This window comes from Anopheles bellator, chromosome X (assembly GCF_943735745.2).
Source record: "Anopheles bellator chromosome X, idAnoBellAS_SP24_06.2, whole genome shotgun sequence".
Taxonomy (NCBI): domain Eukaryota; kingdom Metazoa; phylum Arthropoda; class Insecta; order Diptera; family Culicidae; genus Anopheles; species Anopheles bellator.
Window position 1 is genome coordinate 7,107,750 of NC_071287.1, and position 22,642 is coordinate 7,130,391.

The 22,642-nt window shown below is 51.1% G+C and overlaps 4 protein-coding genes across 6 annotated transcripts in view; 2 read left to right on the top strand and 2 right to left on the bottom strand.

Annotated features, from left to right (window-relative positions):
- Positions 1-613: 613 nt before the first annotated feature.
- Positions 614-2,754, top strand: LOC131213622 (transforming growth factor beta-1-induced transcript 1 protein). The gene is made up of 4 exons (XM_058207698.1): positions 614-892; positions 1,342-1,557; positions 2,188-2,421; positions 2,502-2,754. The coding sequence occupies exons 1-4, from the start codon at positions 890-892 to the stop codon at positions 2,583-2,585; spliced, it is 537 nt and encodes a 178-aa protein (XP_058063681.1). The 5' UTR covers positions 614-889; the 3' UTR covers positions 2,586-2,754.
- Positions 2,755-2,931: 177 nt separating this feature from the next.
- On the bottom strand, positions 2,932-10,452 carry LOC131213974 (carboxypeptidase M). 3 transcript variants are annotated; one of them, XM_058208251.1, is made up of 5 exons: positions 10,298-10,452; positions 6,953-7,766; positions 6,771-6,800; positions 5,986-6,551; positions 2,932-3,425 (listed from the first exon to the last, which is right to left on the bottom strand). In XM_058208251.1, exons 2-5 carry the CDS (start codon positions 7,743-7,745, stop codon positions 3,264-3,266), a joined length of 1,551 nt encoding a protein of 516 aa, XP_058064234.1. In that variant the 5' UTR covers positions 7,746-7,766; positions 10,298-10,452; the 3' UTR covers positions 2,932-3,263. The 3 variants fall into 3 exon arrangements, with proteins under 3 accessions (XP_058064234.1, XP_058064232.1, XP_058064233.1); XM_058208249.1 differs by having other exon boundaries at positions 3,288-5,600; XM_058208250.1 differs by lacking the exon at positions 10,298-10,452 and adding an exon at positions 9,136-9,175 and having other exon boundaries at positions 3,288-5,600.
- A 650-nt stretch (positions 10,453-11,102) lies between these two features.
- On the top strand, positions 11,103-13,325 carry LOC131213975 (GDP-fucose protein O-fucosyltransferase 2). Its single transcript, XM_058208253.1, has 2 exons — positions 11,103-11,220; positions 11,312-13,325. Exons 1-2 carry the CDS (start codon positions 11,157-11,159, stop codon positions 12,658-12,660), a joined length of 1,413 nt encoding a protein of 470 aa, XP_058064236.1. The 5' UTR covers positions 11,103-11,156; the 3' UTR covers positions 12,661-13,325.
- Positions 13,326-16,674: 3,349 nt separating this feature from the next.
- The window catches only part of LOC131213412 (uncharacterized), a 26,945-nt gene continuing 20,977 nt past the window's right edge, over positions 16,675-22,642 (bottom strand). The window contains exons 20-27 of the mRNA XM_058207446.1: positions 21,955-22,244; positions 21,488-21,909; positions 20,976-21,408; positions 20,443-20,897; positions 20,279-20,358; positions 17,415-17,515; positions 17,081-17,282; positions 16,675-17,023 (exon numbers count right to left, since the gene is read on the bottom strand). Coding sequence (XP_058063429.1) covers positions 16,799-17,023; positions 17,081-17,282; positions 17,415-17,515; positions 20,279-20,358; positions 20,443-20,897; positions 20,976-21,408; positions 21,488-21,909; positions 21,955-22,244 — 2,208 coding nt within the window. The 3' untranslated portion in view covers positions 16,675-16,798. The remainder of the gene's footprint in view (positions 17,024-17,080; positions 17,283-17,414; positions 17,516-20,278; positions 20,359-20,442; positions 20,898-20,975; positions 21,409-21,487; positions 21,910-21,954; positions 22,245-22,642) is intronic.

Below are 22,642 nucleotides of genomic sequence, written 5' to 3' on the forward strand. Positions count from 1 at the left end.
TAAAAGTAGCAGGAGAACATTTCGAACGATCGTGCGTGCGTTTATGTCGACCGCAAAACCCACCGAGTGGCCAAGACTCCCCCCAGGTCAAAGTCAGGATGGCGCGCCGCGGCACCTGTGGTAGAATTTATCTGAGTGAACTATAACCTATAACTCCCCCACACTCCATTTAGTCCTCTACCAAGCTCTTAACCCCCCTAGTCCCCCTCACCACGCGCACGGGCTGTGTGCGCTGATATTCAAATTTCTGCGCATTTACTTGGCTAACGTCATCACCACGACGACGAGCATCTGAATCGACATCATCGACGGAGAAGGCGTAGATTCCAGCCGCGCCTAGAGCGAGCGAGCGTGCGTGATTCACGGGCCCAAAAATGCACGAAAATGGTGACGCGCCAGCATTGCGTGCGCACGTTTTTCGGACATCGGTTTCCTTCGCCCTGGTGCGCCCAAGTGTCGCGTGTGCTGCACACCGCGCGCGCCGGCTTCGCACGCTGGCACGCTCTGGTAGTGTCGTGTGCACGTGTGCAATTTGCGTTCGTTTTCCACTTTTCCCGCGGAAAACTGGGTGCGCGGAACCCGCAGGGTCCGGGATCGTTTATAGTGCGCCGTGCGGTTTACTCGGACACGCTCGGCTCAGCGCGCTTAGTTATCATCGGTCGCCGATGTGAACGGCGTAGCCAACGGTCAGTCTGCTCGGATCGCTCGGAACGGATATTGGCCACAGCAGCGCCAAAAGGAAGTAGTGACGGTGGTTAGTGTTCCGGTTCAGGTTCAGCCCGGTTTCCGGTTTGGTTTGCTTCAGTGTTTTGGAGCATCGCGATCTCTCGCGTGGTAACCGTGTTCCTGGAGTTCCTGCGGATTTGGTCTGGAGATTTAGCGACACAAAATGGTAGGTGTCCCTTTAACCATCGAAACCATTCAGAATGTCATCGTTGGTGGATAAGTGGATCTTAAGTCATAAGTGCTTGTGCTGTGACTAGCTCTTCACCGTCAACCACATCGTACGGGGTACCCCGCTATCAATCAATCGCGGCCCAGGAGCTCAACATCAAAAGGGGTGCAAGAAGTGCGCCCACCGAATGGAATCATTTGAATGGAAAACAAGAAAAAAGAAAGATCATATTTATCGTAGGCGTTTGGGGCCATTCCGGTAGCGATTCTGAAAGGTTCATATAAATATTAAAAGAAACATTCGTTTCCAAGTGATTCGAGAACACTACTTCTCGAAACAAAAAGCCTTCCGTTCGATAGAATACCGTATCCCGATACGTAGTTCCGTAGTTGAAGGTAGAAAACGGATGAACTGCACGATTCATCTTCATTCTCCTCCGTTTGCAGGCGGCCAGCTGCTTCGGGTGCAAGGAGGAGATCAAGGACAAGATGCTGGAGGCCCTCGGCAAGAGCTGGCACCCGGAGCACTTTGCCTGCAAGGAGTGCAAGAAGCGCATCGCCGAAAACAAGTTCCACGAGAGCGAGGGGATGCCGGTGTGCACCAAGTGCTTCGAGTCGAAGGTACAGGCCATCTGCGCCGCCTGCCGGAAGCTGGTGACTGAGGTGAGCGCGAACACACCGCACATATGGGCCGCCCCGTGTGGGAGTTGTGGTTGTTTTTTTTTCACACTCTGGTCAGTCGGCAGGTGCATCCGAGTCTGAGTGGCCTGCGCTCTGCGCGTATTTGGTGCACACGCTGGGGAGAGGGCGTGTGATACAAAATAGGACTATTTTTAGAAGTGTGAAATGGATACAAACGCGCGCGCCGTTAGGATGACCGTTGTCTCCACCGGGGCGAGGTTTTCTTCGTTCTCCAATCGAATAATTCCAAGGTCCGTGTTCGGTTTAGTGGGGGAACGAAAGTATGTAGCGTCACTGGACAGACTGGTCCGCCCGTAAAAAAACAACACACCGTTACGGAAAGCAACAGAGGTTAACTTTCTCTGGTGCCTAATCAAGACGGCTCGGCGGTTGTCGTGCTGGATAAGGAGAGGAAGAAAATACACGCAAGAATTTTGGCTGCCTGGAAGGCAACAATCATGGGGACAGGGACCTACTCGGACATGGAAATCGTGTCAAACGATTCTAGGGCAGAGGGCTGGTCCATGGGGACCTCGGAGCCTAGCCCCCGAACTGAATTAGGCGCTGCAAATAAACTTTCTTAACCTTAATCACCCTCCGGGGGGTTCGCAGAAAGTAGTGAAGGCGATGGGCAAATCGTGGCACCAGGAGCATTTCATTTGCGGTGGCCCCTGCAAACAGCAGCTGTCCGGCAAGACGTTCTTCGAGCGCAACGGCAAACCGTACTGCACCGTGGACTACGAGCGGCTGTACGCGCCCAAGTGCGGTGGCTGCAAGAAACCGATCGCCGAGAAGGCCCTGTCCGCGCTGGACAGCAAGTGGCACAAGGAGTGCTTCAAGTGCAAGGTACGTCAAGCCGAACGGGACGTGCGATGTGTGCGGCTGTGGGGGCTAACTCTCGGCCTCTGTGCTCTGTTCGGTTGCAGCTCTGCAAGGAGCCGATCGGGGTGGACGCCAAGTTCCGGTCCGACAAGGAGAAGCAGCCCATCTGCGAAAAGTGCGGCGTTTAGACGGCGGCGGCAGCCCCTGCATCGGTGGCAAACTTAAGGACGCGTAACATAACTGGAACATCCCGTCCTGCTTCACTCTTCTCCACACTGATTTATCCCTTTCAAACAGACACACACACGTGCACGACAATAATGGAATAAAGCGTTACAACGCACACAGCACTCTCTGTGGCACGAATCACAATCGTGTTGTTTTTTTGCGTGTTTTTTGTTAAGGATTTTTTCTCTTTTTAATGTGTTTCAACACCGTTACAGAAGGCAACAGAGATTTGAACATTGTCTCTAGCACATCGGCAAAGACACGGGTGGATGAGAAGAAGAATGCGTTATTTAGATAAATAGATACTTTATATTTATTGCATGATGATATTGCAAAACGCGAACGAAACGAACCGACAAACTCTTTGCATCATTGTTCTCTCTCTCTCTCTCTCTCTCTCTCGCTTTCTCTCTCTGTCTTTCTTCTTCTTTCTCTTCGTTTCTTTTCGGCTTTTTATTTTATTTTACGCTTGTTTTGTCCGTTTTTGATCCCTCTATTCGGTCTCTATTGTTGTGGTGATTTTTCTTGTGTGTTTCGCATTGTTTCGTACGCCTGGGTGTGTGAGTGAGAGCTGGTTTGCTTGAGTGTTGCTGGGCAGGACGATGATGGCAGGATTGAGCGGCGCTGGGGGTTTCGTGTTAACCGAAGATGTTGTTCACCAAGCTGTTGAACCCGCTGCTGAGCGTGGATAGGATGCCCTCGTCCGAGCCGGAGGACGACGCCTGCGACGCCGGTGGAGCCAGCTGCTGCGGCCGGTACTGAGTCGAGGCGGACGGTCGATAGTACGAACCGTCGTTGCGCTGTACCGAGAAAATACGGGGATGCCAGTGTCATTGATTGCTGGCTGCGGAACCGTTGGAACGCGGGATTCACGCGGGTTAGTCGTTACCGGGCGTTGGTGAGCACACACGGGATATACACACACCCTGATCCAAGTAGTGACCGGTACGCTTCGTATAAACATAGAAACATCGCTCGAGCACTCAAGACAAGCCCGAAGCCGCCGAACCGAAATTAACGACAAAGCACACCACCATATATTTACACGATTTCGATTGGATCCTTCGTTCGAACACGATTTAGTGTAGGTTTGGTTGCTGGCTGTGTGTTAGGCGAAGTAGAAAGCTATAGTTACTTTAGTATTTCTCAGCTAAGGTAAGGTACGGAGCCTGCAGTCAGCTAACGATGAACATTTTGGATATGCAATTTTGGCGCATATCTATACATATATATATTGATTAGGTCAATCAATAGTTCGTTTATTACTTTTCGAACCGCTAACGTCAGTGCCCCTGGCCCGTTATATACAATATTGGGTTGGAAAAATATTGGGTTTTGTCTGTTTTGTGTGTTCAAGTCTGTTCAGAGTCTGTCACACAGAGAGACATTTATTTTTTAAACGACTTTCAGACTACATTTTCAGTAAACACAAACGAGTCGTTTTATTATTAGCGACTGAAATTAGAATTAGACCCCGACAGAAAAGGCTGATCAAATATTGCACCTGGTGGAGCAGAATCGACACGCAAACTGCCCGGAAATGCACAGTGTGTGATTTAGTATGCGAATGTTCAACGGAAGTGATCATGGATCACACAAAGCAAAGGAGAAGGTATTGGCTACAGAAGAAAGATCCTTTGAGAGTGCGTTCTTGAATTTAGCTGGGGGCCTTAACCAGTGACTCTGGTTCCGCCACGGATCTAACGGAATAGTCAGTTAGATGGAAACATCTGACGGAGTAAGCGTTTAGCGAGCTTCGGCTTTCGATTCTCAATTCAGGCCTAGTCCTGAATTAGACTCCCAGTCCATTTCAAGGGCATAGAATTTTGTCCACTTTGCATATTTGACGTTAGTAGGTGTATTATAGGGCTATGCTAAATGGAAACTCCAACATTATTCATAAATAATGGAAGACTTATTGATTGACCTTTTCTGAACAGGATATCGCATACGCACTCTCACTATTCCGGAGTCTATAGGTTTCTTTTGACCTTGTATTTTATATACCGACATATGAGGGACCATTGCCGCGTGCATCGAAATTCAATTACGAGGCACCTCTTACACCTAGCAAAGATTATTAAGAATGGTTGATACACATTGTGTCCTATTTGAGAAACTATTTGCGATTGTAGCATAACGACAACAAAAGTATACTGTGTGTTTGTATGTAAGTCATTAACTAAGAGTACTACAAATCATGGTAGATACTGTAACTGTCTGAATGTGCTTTTTTGTACAAATAAAGTTCCCAAATACTATTTCCAACTAGTTCAAGGTAATGCGGTGTTAACGGACATAGAAACTTGCGTGCGTATTTCCAGGACATTCAAACAAACTGTTTACTGCTTGGTTAGCTCTGTCCGGCTGAATGCGGACCGAGGCGATGGATAAAAGAAGAGCAAGAACACAACAATTTTAGGTTGGGATCATTCATTCTTAATAACCTCCTTAACCGTACCCGGCCAAACAGGAACGCGGCCACAAGTCGTGGCGGATTTTGTGAGCGTGTTCGCAAACCGGTGCACGGCTCTGTTATTCGCATCGGCTAGTTAATTGATGTTAATTGGTCACTAATTGAGAACTGACGAAAGTGCTGTAAATGTATCGCGCGCTTCTGACGATCGATCGAGTTGATCAGTAGACTACGGTACGCGATTGGATTCGAAACACACAGCCAGCCGTTAGATAAGGGCAACGCGTACTTAACCACTAAGCTAGATTCCGATTCGAGTTTATGTACATAGGCGCAGAACGAAAGGAAGTGAAAGCGCAACTTAACTGTTGCTTGTGCGCGCTCAGGAGGTGAAAATAAGGCGGTCGCCATTCGAACCATTATTGCCCGTGGTCCCACCGCCACCGTGGACCGGCAGCGGAGCCACAGTGGTCGCAGCGGGCGAAGGTGCCAGTGTCATCGACGGTGTCGGGGCGGCTCCATCGGTATTATGGCTGGCGACCGGAAAGCGCACGGGGCTCTACGTCGTGGCGGCAAGACAGCGTCAGGAAACGGGGGAGCCAGCACCGGGTCCGGGTTCCGGGTTGCGAGTTAGAGGAGGAGAAGTAGAGGGGCGGCTGTACATTAGAGTGTGTGCGGTTTGCTGTTAATAACGAAGGTTTTATGATTCAGTAGAACCACCCTACTAGCCTACTGGTTACAAGAGGGCTTACAGACACAATTCTGCAACCTTCTGATGTACACAACGGGGAACGTGACAGAGATCGATCGATAGAATCGGGGTAGGTCCACCGGTGAGCCACAGTGTCCTACCCGTCGTGTGCTAGGGGGAGCTGATATACACACCAAGGCTGTTGGTTGGTTTGCGGGCAGGCGATCTACCACCGGGCGAGCGAGCGACCTACCTTCGCCGGTTGGAGCGTGACGTTGAGCAGCGTCGGGTGCTGCTCCACGATCATGAAGTCCACATCCTTCGGGACGAAGCCCTCGGCGAACACGTCGAGCTTGTAGACGCCCGGCAGCAGTATCCGCCAAAACTCGCCGTACTTGGTGGTGGTGAAGCCGATGTCGCGGCCCTTGATCTTCAGCTGTGCGCGCTCGATCGGGTTGCCGGACGGGTCCGTGATGAAACCCTGCACGCCCCGGTGCGCCTCGGCGAGAAACTTGAGCAGCGACAGCTGGTTATCGTCCCAGTACTTGTGCAGCTCGTAGGCCGGCGGGAACTTGCAGCACGACACCTCCAGGGTCAACTCCATGCAACCGTGCCAGACGTAGTTGAAGTCCTGCATGCCGCCGGTCAGCGGGTACCAGGCCGCCCCGTTCGTGATGCCGTTCTCGAACGACGGTGACGCAGTCTTGCAGGCGACGCCGTGCGACATTTTACCATGGTTGTTCGCGTACGTTAGCGACAGGTGCTTGAACACGTCGTCGTCCGGTGTCAGCGATGGTTGCGACAGGTAGCTATGGAAGACTGAGCTTAACGGGAGTCATGTGGGTCGAAAGAGAAAAGAATACAATTAGAATATTGCCAGCTCCGGGCGCCAGTTAGGGTGTTGCGTGTGGTTAGGGTGGTGGTGCATGGTGATGGTGATGTAGCACGGAACGAAAGACGTTTTTTTTCTCCAGTTCCCCACAGATGCCACCCCGAACCGGAACTGAACGTAAGGCCGTGAGGCGTCTCATATCTCACCGGCACATGTAGACGACGACCGACAGATTTCTGGCCGTCGGTTGCGATTAGAGCAACACAAGCAAGAGCAGCATGTCGCAAAGAGAAGGACCGGATTAGTAAGTGTGTCACGGGGAGGGATGTTAGTAGTTGGGGAGACGGGGGGGTGCGAATGGTCGTACGATTATCTAGGGTGTACCTACTGGCATTGGGCGTGTTGTCGTACGGGTAGCTGACGACGAGGGCACCGCCGTGCAGGGAACCGCTCAGCACGAACTGGATCTTCGAGATCCAGTCCTTCACCGCTTCCGTTTCCGGCTGGGAGCGTTTGTTGTTCTGCTTGAAGTAGTCCGGGAAGTTGCGATTCAGATCGAAGCCACGGGAATTGTAGCGACCCTGCCCGCCGTCGCACGTGCCCTCCTTCGAGGCGGCGTACCCGTCCGGGTTGAGCGAGGGCAGGATGTGGATGCGCGTGTTATCCAGCAGCCACTTGATGTACGGATCGGACCCGTAGCTCGACACCAGATACTGGATCAGGTGCAGCAGCAGTTCGCGGCCGACCGCCTCGTTGCCGTGGATGTTACCGATGTACTTGACGTCCGGCTTGCCGAGCATGTGCTCGTACGGCGAGGACGACACGACCAGCACCCAGAGGTCACGGCCCTGGGCCGACTTACCGATCGAGTACAGTGCGGTCAGGTTCGGGTACCGGGCGGTGGTCGCCCTTAGGTACCGTGTCATCTCGTCGTGGTTATGGTACACGAAGTCGAGCTCGCCAACGTCTGGCCGGTAAGCCCTCGGTTCGTGAGCCCCCGACGCGTTATCGAACGCGTACTGCTCGCGCGTCTGGGCGTTCCCAGCGGTGATCGGTCCATCATTTTTCCGCTGCAAAATCCGCTCGCCAGCTCCGGTGCCGGGGTTTGCAACTGCGTCCAACTGACCGGAGACCAGCGACAGTGTCGCGAATCCGCAGATAACGCTCCAGACGATCCTCATGCTGCTCGCTGCTAGTGTGTACTGTGTGATTGAGGCGTGAAAGTAAACAAAAGACGAACGGTGGTTCATTAGGGCTGTATCGTGTGTGGAGCAAAGCATTAAAGGTTAGCGGGTTAGCGCGTTGCCAGATTACGCTATCGGTGCGACGTTATGGCTTTCTACCTGACCTTGATGCTCTTTCTCGTACGTTCTCCCCCCTCCGTTCGTCCGTGGGTGACCAAAAGTAAACATCAAACATAGTCGGTCAAGGTGCAGCCAAACCATAACTATACCACCGAAGCAACGCGGATCCGTTCTTCTGGGATTGCAAACAATCATCTTAAAAACATTTCTTGCGCCCCGGAGCAAGCTAATCCGGATTGCGAATCCGCGTGCGTGTTTCCTGCAAGGCGTGCAAAGGACAGGCAGTGGTAATGGCGTCCAGCATGCCGTCCCACTCGTACTCGGGTGATAACGGTTATTTGGCGAGCCATGTCCAGACCAAAGCCAAAGCGATAGCACCTATAGCATGGCAATCAGCCCGCCTTCCAGATCAGCCACGCCGGTCTGGGACGTGTGCTCACAACATCGGGGAGCCTGCCTGCCAAAGCTTGAGTCTTTAATTTACTGCAGAATTACTTGTTCCGTCCGGCCCCGTTCAGATCGTACCGGTTCCGCACACACCTGCACATCGTCATCTTCCTCTGTATAAGCTGAAATGCCTGAAAATTCCAGTTCCCTGCCCGTTAGCCGCGCCGGCAGCACACCCCACGACGACACACGGTACTTTCACGCATCTCTTCCATGCACACTGTTCGTTGTTTTCGCGCCTCCCCCCCGGGGCGGCTGTGGGGCCCTCCTCTGTGCAAAAGCACAGTGCTGCTGTGTATGAGTGTGGGGCTCGGGGGGGGCGGGTGCCCGTTTCATGTGCGTGTGCATGTCTGCTTGATTGAAGGGGGTCCCGGGAATCGGGCTGCGGTTTTTTTCACCCATGCTTCTTTTGATTGACTTTGATCGTAAACCCGTTTTTACGGTTGTGTGTGCACGGTCGTCGGCATCGCGTCTCGCATCTGCCCCCGCCGTGTTGGGGGCGGTTGGGTTGCTTATTGTTGTGGGCTAAGCTAAGGCCAAGGCTGCCAAAATGCCGAAGCACACACATCCTGTGGCAGTATCAGCGGAGGGGGGTGGAAAAAGGGAAGGAAATGTTATATTTCGCCGCCGCCAGTCGGTTAAGATGATCCACTCTGCTGTCAGCGATGAGCAGCGAACAGGGTCATCCGCCCAGAGCCCACCAAAAACGGCACGCCACTCTCGCCAACTTTCACCACAGTCGTTTCCAGTTCCAGCACCCCAGAGCAATTCGCAGGCAGATTGGTGCGCCTCCCGAGCAAGATGACCTCACACCGATTACCTTTCCGCGCGCGCCGACGAGATCCCAACCGCTCGAGGAGGCCCCGGACCGGGACGGAACAGTGGCCGAAATGACACTAAAAACCAACGTACACCAACGGTTGCGTTGCTGTTTTAAATAGTTTACGACGAAAAAACACATACACAGATGCGCGGAAATGACACCGATGACAGTGGAAAGCGTGTGCTGCTCTGGCCTGGGCACTAGATTCGCGTCAGCTGGCCGAGTGCTGAAAAATGCGGTGGTTTCACCTTGCTTGCACACCACACTCGCTCGGCTCTCTCTCCGTAGCCACGTCCACTCGAGCGAACAGATAGAAGTGAACTGAGCGTTTGATTAACTTTTTTTTCTACGTTTATAGAGCGCCGCTTGCCCTCGTCTACCCCGTGCCGCTCTTGCACCTTGCGGACTTCACAGCACATTATGCGGCGCGCTTCATTCCAGTTCCCATGCCCCCGGGGCTACGGATGAGACACGGGGTGCGTCTGCGGAATGTGGACAGGCACCCCCGAGCCCGAGCCGGCTCGGTAGATTGCGACGCCCTAAACCCTCAACGACCTCAGCGAAGGTCTGCGCTACCGATCGATTTCGACCCTACGGGTTCCCCGTTCCCCCGGGGTTGTTCTTTTCGGGAGGAAGGTGGTGTTTGGGCACGGGCAAAATCCATCCAGTTAGTGGTGGCGTCCGAGATCAGGGATAGCCGGGGCGAAAAAACAGTTTGCCCATATCATGTGGGAGGAGGCACATCACGCTCCGCCGCCGCCGACGCCGCCACCGATCGTCCCGATCCGATCTTGCCTTTTTTTTTAGCAAAATGTATGGAACAGAAAACGAGAAGAGAGAGAGAGAGAGAGAGAGAGAGAGAGAGAGAGAGAGAGAGGGGAAGAGAGCGACGGCTTAAGAAAGACGAGGCAAAAATATCGACGAAAAAGAAATGGAACGCTGCTGGTGTCGTCGTCCCAGAAGGGGCGCGCGGATTCCAGTGTGCAGGGTAGTAGTATGTGGGGCGCGTGTGGGAAGACCTTCGGGAAGAGCCAGACTGAAGGGAACAAATTAGCATCGGTAGTAGGTCATAGAAAGCCCATGTGTACCAGTTTTACCAGCCGGAGTAAATGTGCCACCCCCCCCCGTTCCGAATGCTCTGCATTTAGCGGTTACTCACCCTTGAAGAGAGTTTACGGACGGACGGTGGTGGTGGTGGAGTGAAATGTACCAGGACCACGAGAAGCTGACCTGGTTATGTCGCGCTTGGTACGTCCGACGATTTTCCGAATCCCCCACTCCGTCAAGGCGCAAAGGAGGGCGATCTGAGAATCAAGGTCACCAGACACTCTGACTCTCCACGCGAGGAACCGTTGGTTTTCCCAGCTCGGACGAACACTCCCTGTGGCACGACGCGGCTCCCGTCCTCGGGCTGTCGTGTTGGTCACTTACTGCAGAGCCTTTTTGGGCCGGATTGAAAATCACATGCTGTGTGGTGCAGCTGTAAGCACAATCACCGCCAATCTTATGTGCACCGACATGCACACAGGCGAACTGTTACCATATCACACTCGCCCCTGCCCGTTGATGGTACACACCGAAATATGAATTAATTGCAATCGATTCGAAACGACAAACATCAAACACAAGCGGCAACGGTTAAGATATGGCAATTACCAGTTCCAGCACGGCAGCACTCCGTCGACGGTGTCTGCACGTCCGACACACACGGCACGTTATCCTTTCGTCGTTCGCAGCATGACCTGACCTTCGGCCTGCGCGTCTGACGGAGCGCGCTGCGAGGTCGCGGATCGAAGCGCTCTCGCTCGCACTCGCACGGTCGCGCGCATCGTCCAGCTGTCAAACGCTCGAGCTCGAGCTTGGCCTGTTTGTGTTTGTTTGTGCCGTGACGTCAACACGATGTTTCGACGGGATTCGGTTGCTGTCAGGCGTTTTCGGCCGGTTTGATTCCGGATCCTGTCGAGTGTAGCCAGCGGATCCTTGGTGTTGTTTCTATCGCTTCTCGGCGCAGCACCACCATGTCGTCGCCGTCGTCGTCATCGTCGGTCCTCCAGAAAGCTTTCCGTAATGCTGTCATCCAAAGTAACTTCGAACCTCGTGGCGCGTAGCCGCGTTTCCTGTTCCAGGCAGACGGGCAGTTGTGATTGATACACGATCGTTTCCTCTCTTACAGTTTGGTACGCGTTCCTGCTGGGTACGGTGGCACAGCTCGTCAATACCGCACACGTCCGGCAAGTTTGCGAAAGGCGGGATATTTTTTTCGCAACGTTTTACAGCGAGTGCCTACCGACGGATGCCGGAGCGCCGGTAACTTACCTCCTGTACGACGTGAACCCGGGCGAAGGGTTCAACTTGCGGCGGGATGTGTACATTCGGTTGGCGGTGTTCCTGAAGCACCTCAAAACGCAACCCGGCCATCAGCACTCGAAGCTGGTGCTTGCACCCTGGTCCCATCTGGTGCATTGGCGCAGCCGTCACATCGACCAGGCTCGGCTGCTGTGGAACAATTTCTTCGATGTTCCCAGCCTGCAGCGGTACACGGACGTGATCGATATGGATGAATTTTTTGCAGATTACGAACGGACGCACGGTGCCCGGGCGCAGCAGGTGACGGTGGACGAGGTGTACCAGTTGCGGCATTACGATCACATGCTCGAGAACGGTGTGTTCGTGGACAAGTTCGAGGAGCATGCTTGCCCGCCAGGAAACCGGGCCGCGGTGGCCCTCCTGTTCGGCTACACAAACTTCACGGTGGCCACTTTTCGCTGCCTGCTCTTCCAGGGCAGTGCGATGCTATTGCAGCGGGTGCTGGACAAGTACGGCCGGCAGACGTCGAACCGGGCCGGCCCGTCCCCGCGGTACGTGGTCGTGCTGAACGCGGAAATCGTACTGCACGATTACTGGGGCAACGTGGACTACTGGGAGGCGCGCCGTTCAATGCGCTTTGCCAAACCACTGGTAACCGTGGCCAATCAGTTCCGAATGTCCTATCTCAACTCGAGTGACGAGCACGATCGCACGGTACGCCCTGCTCGGTGGACCGACGAACGGGCCCACCGTAGCGCGCAAGGTGGCAACTACCTGTGTGCCCACCTTCGGAGAGCGGATTTTTTGGAGGGGCGTGAGAAAACCACACCCACGATACAATCGGCCGCGCTTCAGATCCGCGCCAAGCTGCTCGAGCTCGGGCTCCGGACGGTGTTCGTTGCGTCGGATTGCTCGCGCACGGAGTTTCACAATCTGAAAAACTACCTCAAGCGGTTCAGGGTGGTGCGCTACGAGCCGGAAAGCTACGAACAGCGGGTCACCCTCAAGGATGGCGGTGTGGCGATAGTGGACCAGCTCGTTTGCTCCCACGCACGCTACTTCATCGGCACGTACGAGTCGACGTTCACGTACCGTATCTACGAGGAACGGGAGATACTTGGTTTCGCGCAGGATCTGACGTTCAACACGTTCTGCAAGAACGAAAATGATGTAGCGTGCGAGAAGAACACGGTGTGGCCAATCGTGTACGATTGATCGGTCCAGTGTCGACACACGCAATTCCGCAATTAGTTTAGCTCTGCGCCCTTCCGTGCAATTGGGTTGTCAAGAAAATGTTTTTTTTTTCTACAATAATGCCTCAATGCCTATGCCAAAAAATGAGATTGTACGTTAACTTACTTCGCTTGCTAGATGAAACATTGTTGGTAAACAATTTTATTTTGATATGTACACGATACATGCGTAACGTATTGCATATTTATTACATTCTTGTTACTGTATCATTTTCTTTAATTGGAACTCCCTTATAATCTATTATTGTTGGGTACATTACCTTCGGTTTGCGGTTGAAAAAGTCCTTCCAGGCATGCCATTGTTCTCAATTGGAATTACGCTGTACCCAATAACTACTCAATGTTTGTAAGAATGGCACACTTGGAAAAATTCTTTAACTCCATACCAAAGGGAATAGTTACAAAAAGTTACAAACTAAAAGTCATGACAATGTGATGTCGGTATGTAGTATAAAATGTAGTAAACCGATGCATTTTTTCTTTATTTCATTTACAACGGGAGGAAATGCTTTATGTACCTACACCAATTAATTCCAGGCGGCCATTTGAACGATATTGTGTTTGACGCTTAGTGGCGTTTTAATAAAAAATTAACCTTTAATAACTTGGCGAATGTTATTTTTCAAATGCTCCAAAGTTGCAGGCTGCTCAGCGCACACACGATCATTTGCGTTTTTGCCCCACAATAAAAAGTAGCCAACAGACATTACTAAAACTCAAAATTATACACCCATCTTTTCAATGCAATTCAGATGCGACAATTTTGCTTGTTGATCTGGTCACCAAGTGAAAAGGGTGCCTCGTCGCTGAAGAAAATGAGCGTATTTGGGTCAAGAACCTAAGGTTCAATCTTTACTAAACGTTACACGTTACTAAATTTTTATGCAATCCATTTTCTGAAATGATATGGATGGATAACCCTGTATCGCCCCTTATGTTGGTTTCTGTATGGTAAAGTTGAAGTGTACGAGTAAAGGTACGCATATGCATGATCGTAATTAACAGTTTTATTCTCTGCCAATCGCCTTAAGACGGCATTATCATAATCGCCACAAATATTAAACTTACATAGAAAAAGTGCACATATTGGTAATAGTTTTCAATCACAAACAATTTTAGCCTTAACGTAATCAAGTAAGTTGCGGTGGAATTGTAATAAGGTTTTAGTAACATTTTATCTTTTATTGTTTTACGACTTTCTTTACTATTTTATTTTCCCTCCAGTTCGATTTTGACTTTGATTCATGCGGTGCTGTATTGGCGGCGGCGGTTGAAACACTAGGATGATTTACCACTCGTTGTGACAGTTGTGAATCAAAACACCTACACTATCAATAATTGTTTTATTTGTTCATGAAATACATTGCTTGTACAGCGCGTGTGAGTGAATGTGTGAGTTTATTCTATCTCATATAATAATTCGTAGGTATATTAGTCATATATATACATATACACATATATATTTACATATATATGTTTATACATATATACATATACTGTTTTTATAAACTTTTTGGACCGTTATATATAAGATATATCTATATATCTCGATCGATCCAACGATTCCATAGTTGCTTTCGTTTTATTGCTATTAGGTTCGAAACAACACAAATCAACATTCAAAAACGGTTAAATGTGCTATGTGCTATCGTCACGCGTGAATGAAGAAGATGAAAGGTGATAGATGACCAACAGATAAACAACAGACTCGAAAGGAAAACCCTTTTCGCCGTGGTCCACTTCCGCTTCCCAGTGTCTTGGTAAGACGCACTTCGCCAGGATAAAGATAGAGCCGAACCGGATCTCGAGCAACAGGTTAGGTGTCCATCTTGCCGCTACCCCAAAGGAACCTAAGGTACACTTTATCCCTAAAATAAAACTGAACGATACTGCTTTTCTTATATACCGCCTACCGTCAAACCGTTCACAGGTTTCAAATACACCGGTTCAATTCGTATCACAGAAGGCATATTTTTTTAAACTTTACTTTACTTTACTTTTGGACATTTGTATGACTTCACATCATATTGGTCCTGGTTAAATCTTTGTTGCCCATTACGCGTAACGCTTCGGTAGAGATAGTATTAAACTTCACGGAGACTCCACAACTGCTGACCGCCGAGAGGACGGTTCGGTGATAGGTGTGTAGTAGATCGTTTTTATCGTTCTTTGATTCTTTTCGTTAGCATTAATCGTAAATGTGTGGTGGGCTCCTGAAAATCCGGCACGCAAAAGATTACTACACAAACAGTTATTACTCCAGTGATCGTGTTTGTATCTGTGTGTGTATGTGTATGTGTGAGAGTGTGTATGTGGAAGGCAAATTTCGAATTGGTATCTGTAGATATCCTTAACCCGTATCCTTTAGTTTCCAGATAGACGTTAAGCTATGGTGTGTTGTATATCATATACTTTGGTATACCTATATCATATAATACATATTACATGCCAACGAAACGAAAATGAAGCTGTTCGGTGTAATCGATCCGGTCGATCGAGAGGTTCAAGTAAAAGCTACGCAACGGAGCATGCGCGGCTCGCGCCCGCCTAGACCGGAACGTGTTGGCTGTAAGCACATCTTTCAATAAAATACGTTAAAATAGCGCATCGTTTTTCCGGTTTCTGCCCCGGGTGTTGCTGCTTGTTTCGTTTTTGTTTTCTCATTTGGTTTCTGGTTTCGTTAAAGTAAATTTTCCCAGACGAAGCAACATTTAAGTATGTCCAGATGAGCGTGTGCGTTTGATGCGTTTTTCTTCTCTCCTCCCGATCCGATTCTTCGAATACGAAAACTTGTACTCTCTCTCTCTGTACGCGCATTTAGCACATGTAAACTTCAAACACAAACACACATCTTTGGTTCCCCCGCACGTCTTACTAAATAGTATTCAAAGAGTAAAACTTACGCTTAACAGGAGAAAACAGCGTGACAGCGGATTATCTAGCGTTTATGCAACTTCCGTTTCCCAAACTTCGTGTTCGTAAATATGTGTGTGTCTGTGTGTGTGGGCGGGGTGTGGTGGAGAGAGGGAGGAGGGTAAAGTGTGAGAATTGTGTGGTTTTTATCCTGTGTGACAAATAAGTTTAACCTACGAGTAAGTTTGTTTGTTTGCTCGGTAGTTTTTAACACATTTTTTGCTTCTTACTTGCGTTAGAAAATCAGTCTCTGCTCGGGTTATGTATCAATTTTTCACATTTAGTTATTTTTGTTACTTGCTTGCTCGTGTGTTGTGGTGTTGGGAGGGGAAATTTATGTTTTGGATAGTAAGTATGCTCTTCTTCTTCTTCTTCTTTGCATTCATACTGGTCAGTTCAGCTGAATCCTAGTTCGTAGAAAAGTTTAACTTTTTTTAGCTCATGTTGTTTGTATTGCGCATACATTTATGATACATATTTAGACATACGCGAATATCCAAACGGGGGCGAGTTGCGATATGAATATGACTGCGAAACTGAACACATATAAACGGTTTTTGCTGAGCGTTCCAGAGTTTTAGCGGGAAAGTGCTTTTCGAGCAGTTAAATGGTAATACTCAGCCGCGGTTCCTTAGTTTTATTCTCCAAGATAGAGCTAAAACAGTTTTTCCCGTGGTTCCAGAACTCGCGCAATGGGAGCAGTAGCTTAAGGGTTGGTTGGTGCCCATAAATCGAGGTTTAATATCTAACGCATCTTTGTACATATTTGTGTATCGTGGTATTAATCTATATATTGCTATATCATTGAAGCCCACTTGCTTGCTTGCTCGCGACACCCTGCATCGCGCAAACTGGCTGGCGTTTTGTATTTCTTTGTTCGGTTTCTTGTATTTGCTTGAAGGTACTCCAATATACACTGCACTCCAACGCACTAAATAGTGTTCGATATTCTCTATACGAGTTTGACTAGACATCAAAGAAAAAACGCGTTTAACCCAAAACGTGGTGTGATGATGATGGTTATAACGCCGGTCGGTGCTGACAAGTTGAACAACAATTAGATGTGGGGATAAACGCGGTCCTAGCTAGAATCAATACTAAGTCCGTTACCCGGTTCCCCGGTTCTGGTAGTGCCTCCTGCTGGTGAACCCGATGACAACCGGAACCCAGACCGCGAAGTCGCTAGTCTAGTCACTGTTCACGTCGTTCTCGAGCAGCTTCCGTTCGGCTTCGGACCACGGTTTGATGGGGTGACAATCGTGGCTCGGAACGCGCCGTTGGCGAGAAATCTTACAGTGCTGCCTCGAGTTGGCTGCCGTCTGGTGGGCCATCGTGCTGCTGACCGACGACGACGACGTGAAGCAGAGCTGACGCGAGAAAGAAAGATGGCCACCGTGGTCATCAGTAGTTCTCTCAGCAGTAGCAGCAGCACCCGGCATAGGCCGACTCACCTTATTTGGTACGCCAACAACGCAGTAGGTGCTGTTCGAGTGCTGTCTCTCATCCTCGTCCGGTTCCTCCTCTTCTTCAATTTGTGACTGCTTGAACTTGATCAGCGGCGTTGACGTCTGGGGTGAATCGTTCGCGTCGTGGCAGCAATTGACCTCGTCTGACGGCTGTGACTGGGCGTGCTCCCTTCGGTGGATCGAGCGCTCCAGGCGACGCAGAAACCTGATCGGGAGGTGAATAGAATAGAACAACAAGTGGTACAACACACAGGCAGGAACCCATTGTTGCCGCCGGATTAGCGCACTGTTCGGCGGCTCTGGAGCCGATCTCCCTCAGCCCTCACGAATAGCGTACCGTATTTGATTTCCGATCGCCTTCAGGTGCCTAATTTTGTGGACCGGCTTGTTGAGCGCTTCTTCTGCGGCAGCCTTTGGCAGTATCTGGCTAGATATGTCCTGCAAAGCGATACGATCGATTGGTGACAATGGTCAAGTAATGGAGGCACTTGCGTAATGGGTTAAAGTGAAAGTAAACGAAACGAAAGAAATCAAGTGAAAACCAAACCGAAACCAAAGATCCAATACACGGTTACAGCCTGATCTAAGTCGGAAACACTCATTCGCAACAAGAGGTTAAAGTAACGAGTACACTCTGCTGGTAACAGTAGTATTGGGTTTGCGGCGGGAGAAAACTGAGAATCTACTTGGCACTCGGAGAACTCGGAGATCTCTCTCTCTCTCTCTCTCTCTCTCGTCCACAGCAGGCGGTTTCGTACGGTATTGGACAAAACATTCGTACCCAATCGTGCACAGAGACCTGAGGATTCCGGGATTTGAACCGGAAGTTTCTCCAGTTTTGTTTTTTAAATTGGAACTTTATTAGACATACATTTTTTTCAGTTTGATTGAAGTTCCGAGTCAGTTTGAGATTGAAGTTTGAGTGAGTCAGAGTCCTGGGGTTACAATCCTGGAATGCAGGTGTACGTGCTTAGATTACTCGACTACTCCTCGATACAGGTACAGCCGACGCGACGACGCGCGTCGTGCAGCGTATACGCCTCGCCAGGCTCCAGGTGGGCTGCTCATGTCATGGCATGGAATGGCAGACGATGAACCATCCCGCGAAGCCTTTTTTTAAACGCATCCACGTGGTAGGTCCCGTTTGAGATGGCGAGACAACGCAGGGGGCACTCTGTCCTGTCCTGTCCGATGTCCTGCGCTATCACTGTTTACTGAGGAATGCTGTTTATGCTGCGTCCGCACTGTTTTCAAATGTTTTGTCCAGCACTGTAAGGCCCAAAGTGAAACCAAAGAACCAAAAATAAGAAAGAGAAAGAAGGAGAGAGCGAGCGAGAGAGAGAGGGAGAGAGCTCAGAAAGAAAGTAAGAGTGAAAGAAAACAAACCAAAAAGAGAGAGAGAGAGAGAGAGAGAGGCAGACAGCGACAGAGGATATACTGGGGTGTTCAATAAGTTCTTTGCCTCGATAACAGAGAGCGCTGCTACGAGTCTATTTTTTGCCATATTGCTACTCTCTTCGTATGTGAAGTTTCATTTCAATCGGTTACTTAATGTTTTTTTTACAAACCATTTAGTATCCACGTGTCACAGTATGGTCACAGTCAAAAATGGAACAATGCCCCAGGTCACAAGAGCATTTTTTAAATGGCGAAAATCCATGAACTAAAGTTCAAATTGTTCCATCTATTTTCAGAACCAAAAAAACATGCTTGAAAAGCATGCTGTTTGTTTTGCAAGTATATTTTTTATCAAGTGATGACGTTATAACAGCTGCGGAAGCGTATTTTGAAGGCGTTCCAGTTTTTCACTTCAGGGACGGAATTCTTCAATTGGAGTCTCGTTGGATCAAGTGCATTGATGTTCAGCGAAGCTGTACTGTATAGCAAAGTGAATTTCAAACCATAAAAATGTGTTTTTCTTATCGAGCCACAGAACTTATTGAACAGCCAAGTAGGATGTTGGTAGTTTCTTCTTGTCCCTGGCCCTAAATGTGCATATGTAACACAACGCGCGCAACAAACTGGGGTTTTGGACTGGGAAGAACTGGGAGCTCGGGGAAAAGCTTAGGTTGGGAGGTCTGGGCCGGAGGGGTTACTTTTGCTCCGCGCCGAGACGGTATTATGGCAACCGGCAACAGCTGCAACTAATCAAAACGGAACAAGAAAACTGAGTAGAGACAACCACAAAACGTTTTTCTACGTTAATGCTGCTTCGTAACAACGCGCTATGTACACTATGTGCTTTGCGAACGGATGCAAATGATGCGCTCTAGCACGCACAAGATACCAGGTAAGAAGTCATGTACAAATACTCAAAGCGGTTGTATAGAGAAACGGAAAACGGATAACTAGGCATACATATGTATATATATAACTGTATATATATATACTCGAACTCGCTACAGAATAGAGCGCTCCTCTGGCATTGGGAACACTGAAGAACGAAGACTTTTTATAGACAAGTAATGCAAGAAACGAAAAACGAAACGATGGTACTAATAGTAATAATAGTAGTAGTAGTAGTAGTAGTAATAGAAAACAACGGTGAGCAGAGTAAAGCAGTAGTAACTGAGGGCAGCTGAGATGATGGCGCAGCGCAATGAGTGTTGAGTTTTTGGTTGTTGGTTGATACGGAAAACATAGAAAACAAGGCGGCGATGGATGACAGTTAACATTAACTACGCAATTTCTGGCACGCGCGCACTCGCCGTTGGCAGACGTTGAGAGCTTTTGGTGGCCTCTGAATACTGGCCATTCATACTGATGAATGTGAATTGTTTGTTTGTGTTTGTGTGTCTGTGTGTCACGAAAGGCTCGCTCGTAGTAGGCGAAGGCGAACAAAACTACGGCATCCGACTAGTTTTGGACGACCACGACCCCGGGCCACTGCTAGCGAGCTACACAGGGTAGCCATCTTTTACTGACGCTCTAATGGCAAATGTCAAACACGTTCGTTCTGGTGCACGGTTCGGTTACCCGTTAGCGATTCCCGCGAGCTAGCGGAGACAAGAACCGAGTCTAGTAACAACACGCCGCGCGTGGCAACCTGTAGGGGTGGGTTACTAAGTAGAAATTTGTAGAAAACAAATCAGTATATGGGGAGGGTCGGTAGTCCGGGGTCGAGCGATGGGAATGGGGTGGCGGGGGGTTGGGGGATGGAGTCGGGACAGATGCCAAGGTCGTTGTCCTCGGTACACCTACCTCGTCCGTATCGTCGCCGGAGCCACCCATGTGTCCCGGATAGTTGGATGCCATGGCCAAAGCTGTGACGCTACTCGGACCTGTGACGGTATGGAGATACTAGACTGTAGCAACACCAGACACCAGACCACTAGGAGGCGGAGGTTGAAGTCGGAGACCCTTACCCTTGGTCGGGCGCAGCATGTACTCGCGCGTGGACGTGAGCGACTCGGTCGACGAGGAGCTGCTGGCGATGATCTGGTTGCGCTGCTGGCTGCGCCGTTTCGGGCTTTTGCGGGCCGGGGCAACGGAGGCGCACGACGGGAACTTGGTGACGCCATGGGCGCCATAGTGGAGCGTGGTGACGTTCTCCCTGCTCTCGGTGTGCGGGACCTCCAGCAGCAGCGACGTCGACTTGGACGGCGACAGTAGCGCGCAGCCGGCGGAGGTGCGCCCGACGCGCCGGTCCTTTCTACGCCCGACGCACTTCCGGTGGCTGGTGGTCACCTGCGCGGTGCCCGGCCCACGCCCGTCGGACGACGGAAAGTCGTACAGCCCGTCGGAGTCGGTGAACGGGAGCTGCTGGTCCTTCTTGCCGTAGAACATGGGCGAGAACCGTTCCATGGTGGAGTTGCGTTCGCTGCAAGTGGATGGTGGATGGTGGATGGTTGGATGTTGTGGAGGGTCTGGTCTGGACTGCCCTTGATCCTTGACTTACCTCAGCGGGCTCTCCGAGCGCGACGAGACGGGCGACAGCTTATCGCACCCGTGCTCCGACTGGATGACGATCGAGGGTAGCTGCAGCTGGGCCATGGCCGGGTTCTCCTGGCCGAGGATGTCCTGCCCGGTCTGGATGAGCTCCTGGCCGAGGTAGAGCTCCAGCTCCTTGGCGCTGCAGATCTCGCCCTCCTCGATCTTCTCGTCCAGGTGGTCCGTCCCGATGCCCTCGTCGTTCGACTCGAACAGCGGCTCGTCCGACAGCGTCTCGGAGTCGGACCGCAGCCGGAACTGCTGTGGCTGGGCGGCCGAGCTACCGCTCGGTCCGCAGCAGCCCCCGGCCAACCCGCTACCCTCCTTTCGCTTCTGGGCCGACGCCTGCCGGCGGGTGCTGAAGAGCGCATGGAACCCGGAGTAGCTCGACCCGGACGGACCTGACGGAACGGAACGCGGAACCGGTCGGCGGAAATGTCGGTAAGGTCAGTCCACCCCTCAGTCCCCTGCTCGGCTTACCTGATCCCGGATCGTCGGACTCGGCCGAGAAGAGGGGATTGTTCGAGCCGCACCGGCTCGGGCCGGGACTGGCCATGCTGGAGTAGCCGGACGAACTGAGGTTACTCTCGGAGGGCGCCCGATCGCCCCGAATGCCGGCCATGGAGAACGGGCTCAGGTAGCACATGCCGACCGTGGTGCCCGGCGGGGCGGCCGTCGCCGACAGCAGCCCGCCGGTGCCCGGTTTGCGGCCCGTGCCCCCGCTGCAGCCACCCTGCAGCGCCGACGGTGACGGTACCTCGGCGTCCGACACCAGCAGCTCGCTGCTGTTGGACGTGATCGTAATCATCGGCGGCTCGAACGGCAGGTCCAGTGACGTGGGCTTCTCCCATTGCTTCAGAAACCGCCGCTGCTGCTGGTGCTGACTAGTGGTCCCCGCTGGGCTCAGCAGAATGGTGGGCGGTAGCACGGGGTCGGAAGCATCGAACGCCGCCGAGTCCTGCGCAGGCAGCCGCGGTGGAGGCGATCCGGGAATGAGGACCACGTTGGTGCGCTCCCTCGTCGGGCTCGGCTGCTGAATGATGAGGTCCGGGATGATCAGGTCGCGTGGACGCTCCGCATGGCGGTTCGTCCGTCGATCGGGCGTCGGCGGGTGGACGTCGATGCACACCACGGCCGGAACGGCGGAGTCACTAGCATGAAGCGCCGACGAGTAGCCCGACGCGTGGTCCGCGGCGTCGTCGGGTTGTTGAATCTCGATCGAAATCTGATGAGGCCGCTGGAACATACGATTGGCAACGGTTAGAGCACTGGCAGTGCGTGTTGTAATTGAGGTTCTCAGCACTCAGCGCTTGTATAGGACCATTTCTAGGCCATCTTACAAAACGAGCTTGAAAGCTGCCGCTAATATTACTCAAAAATCCTTTTGGGAACTTCAACGCTAACTTTGGATCTACCACACGTCTACCTGTAATTCTTTGGGAAACTGCTCGAGAAGACGACCGTCTGCTGAGTTTGACAAGTGCTTTAGGCGCATTACGATCACCTATGGATCTTGTGGGTCGAGTCTAACACAGTGTCAAGAGTTGGGCCTGATGATCTGGGACAGGGGCAGACCACCTATGGATCCTGTATGTCGAGTCTAGGACACTGTCAAGAGTTGCGTCTGGTGATCTG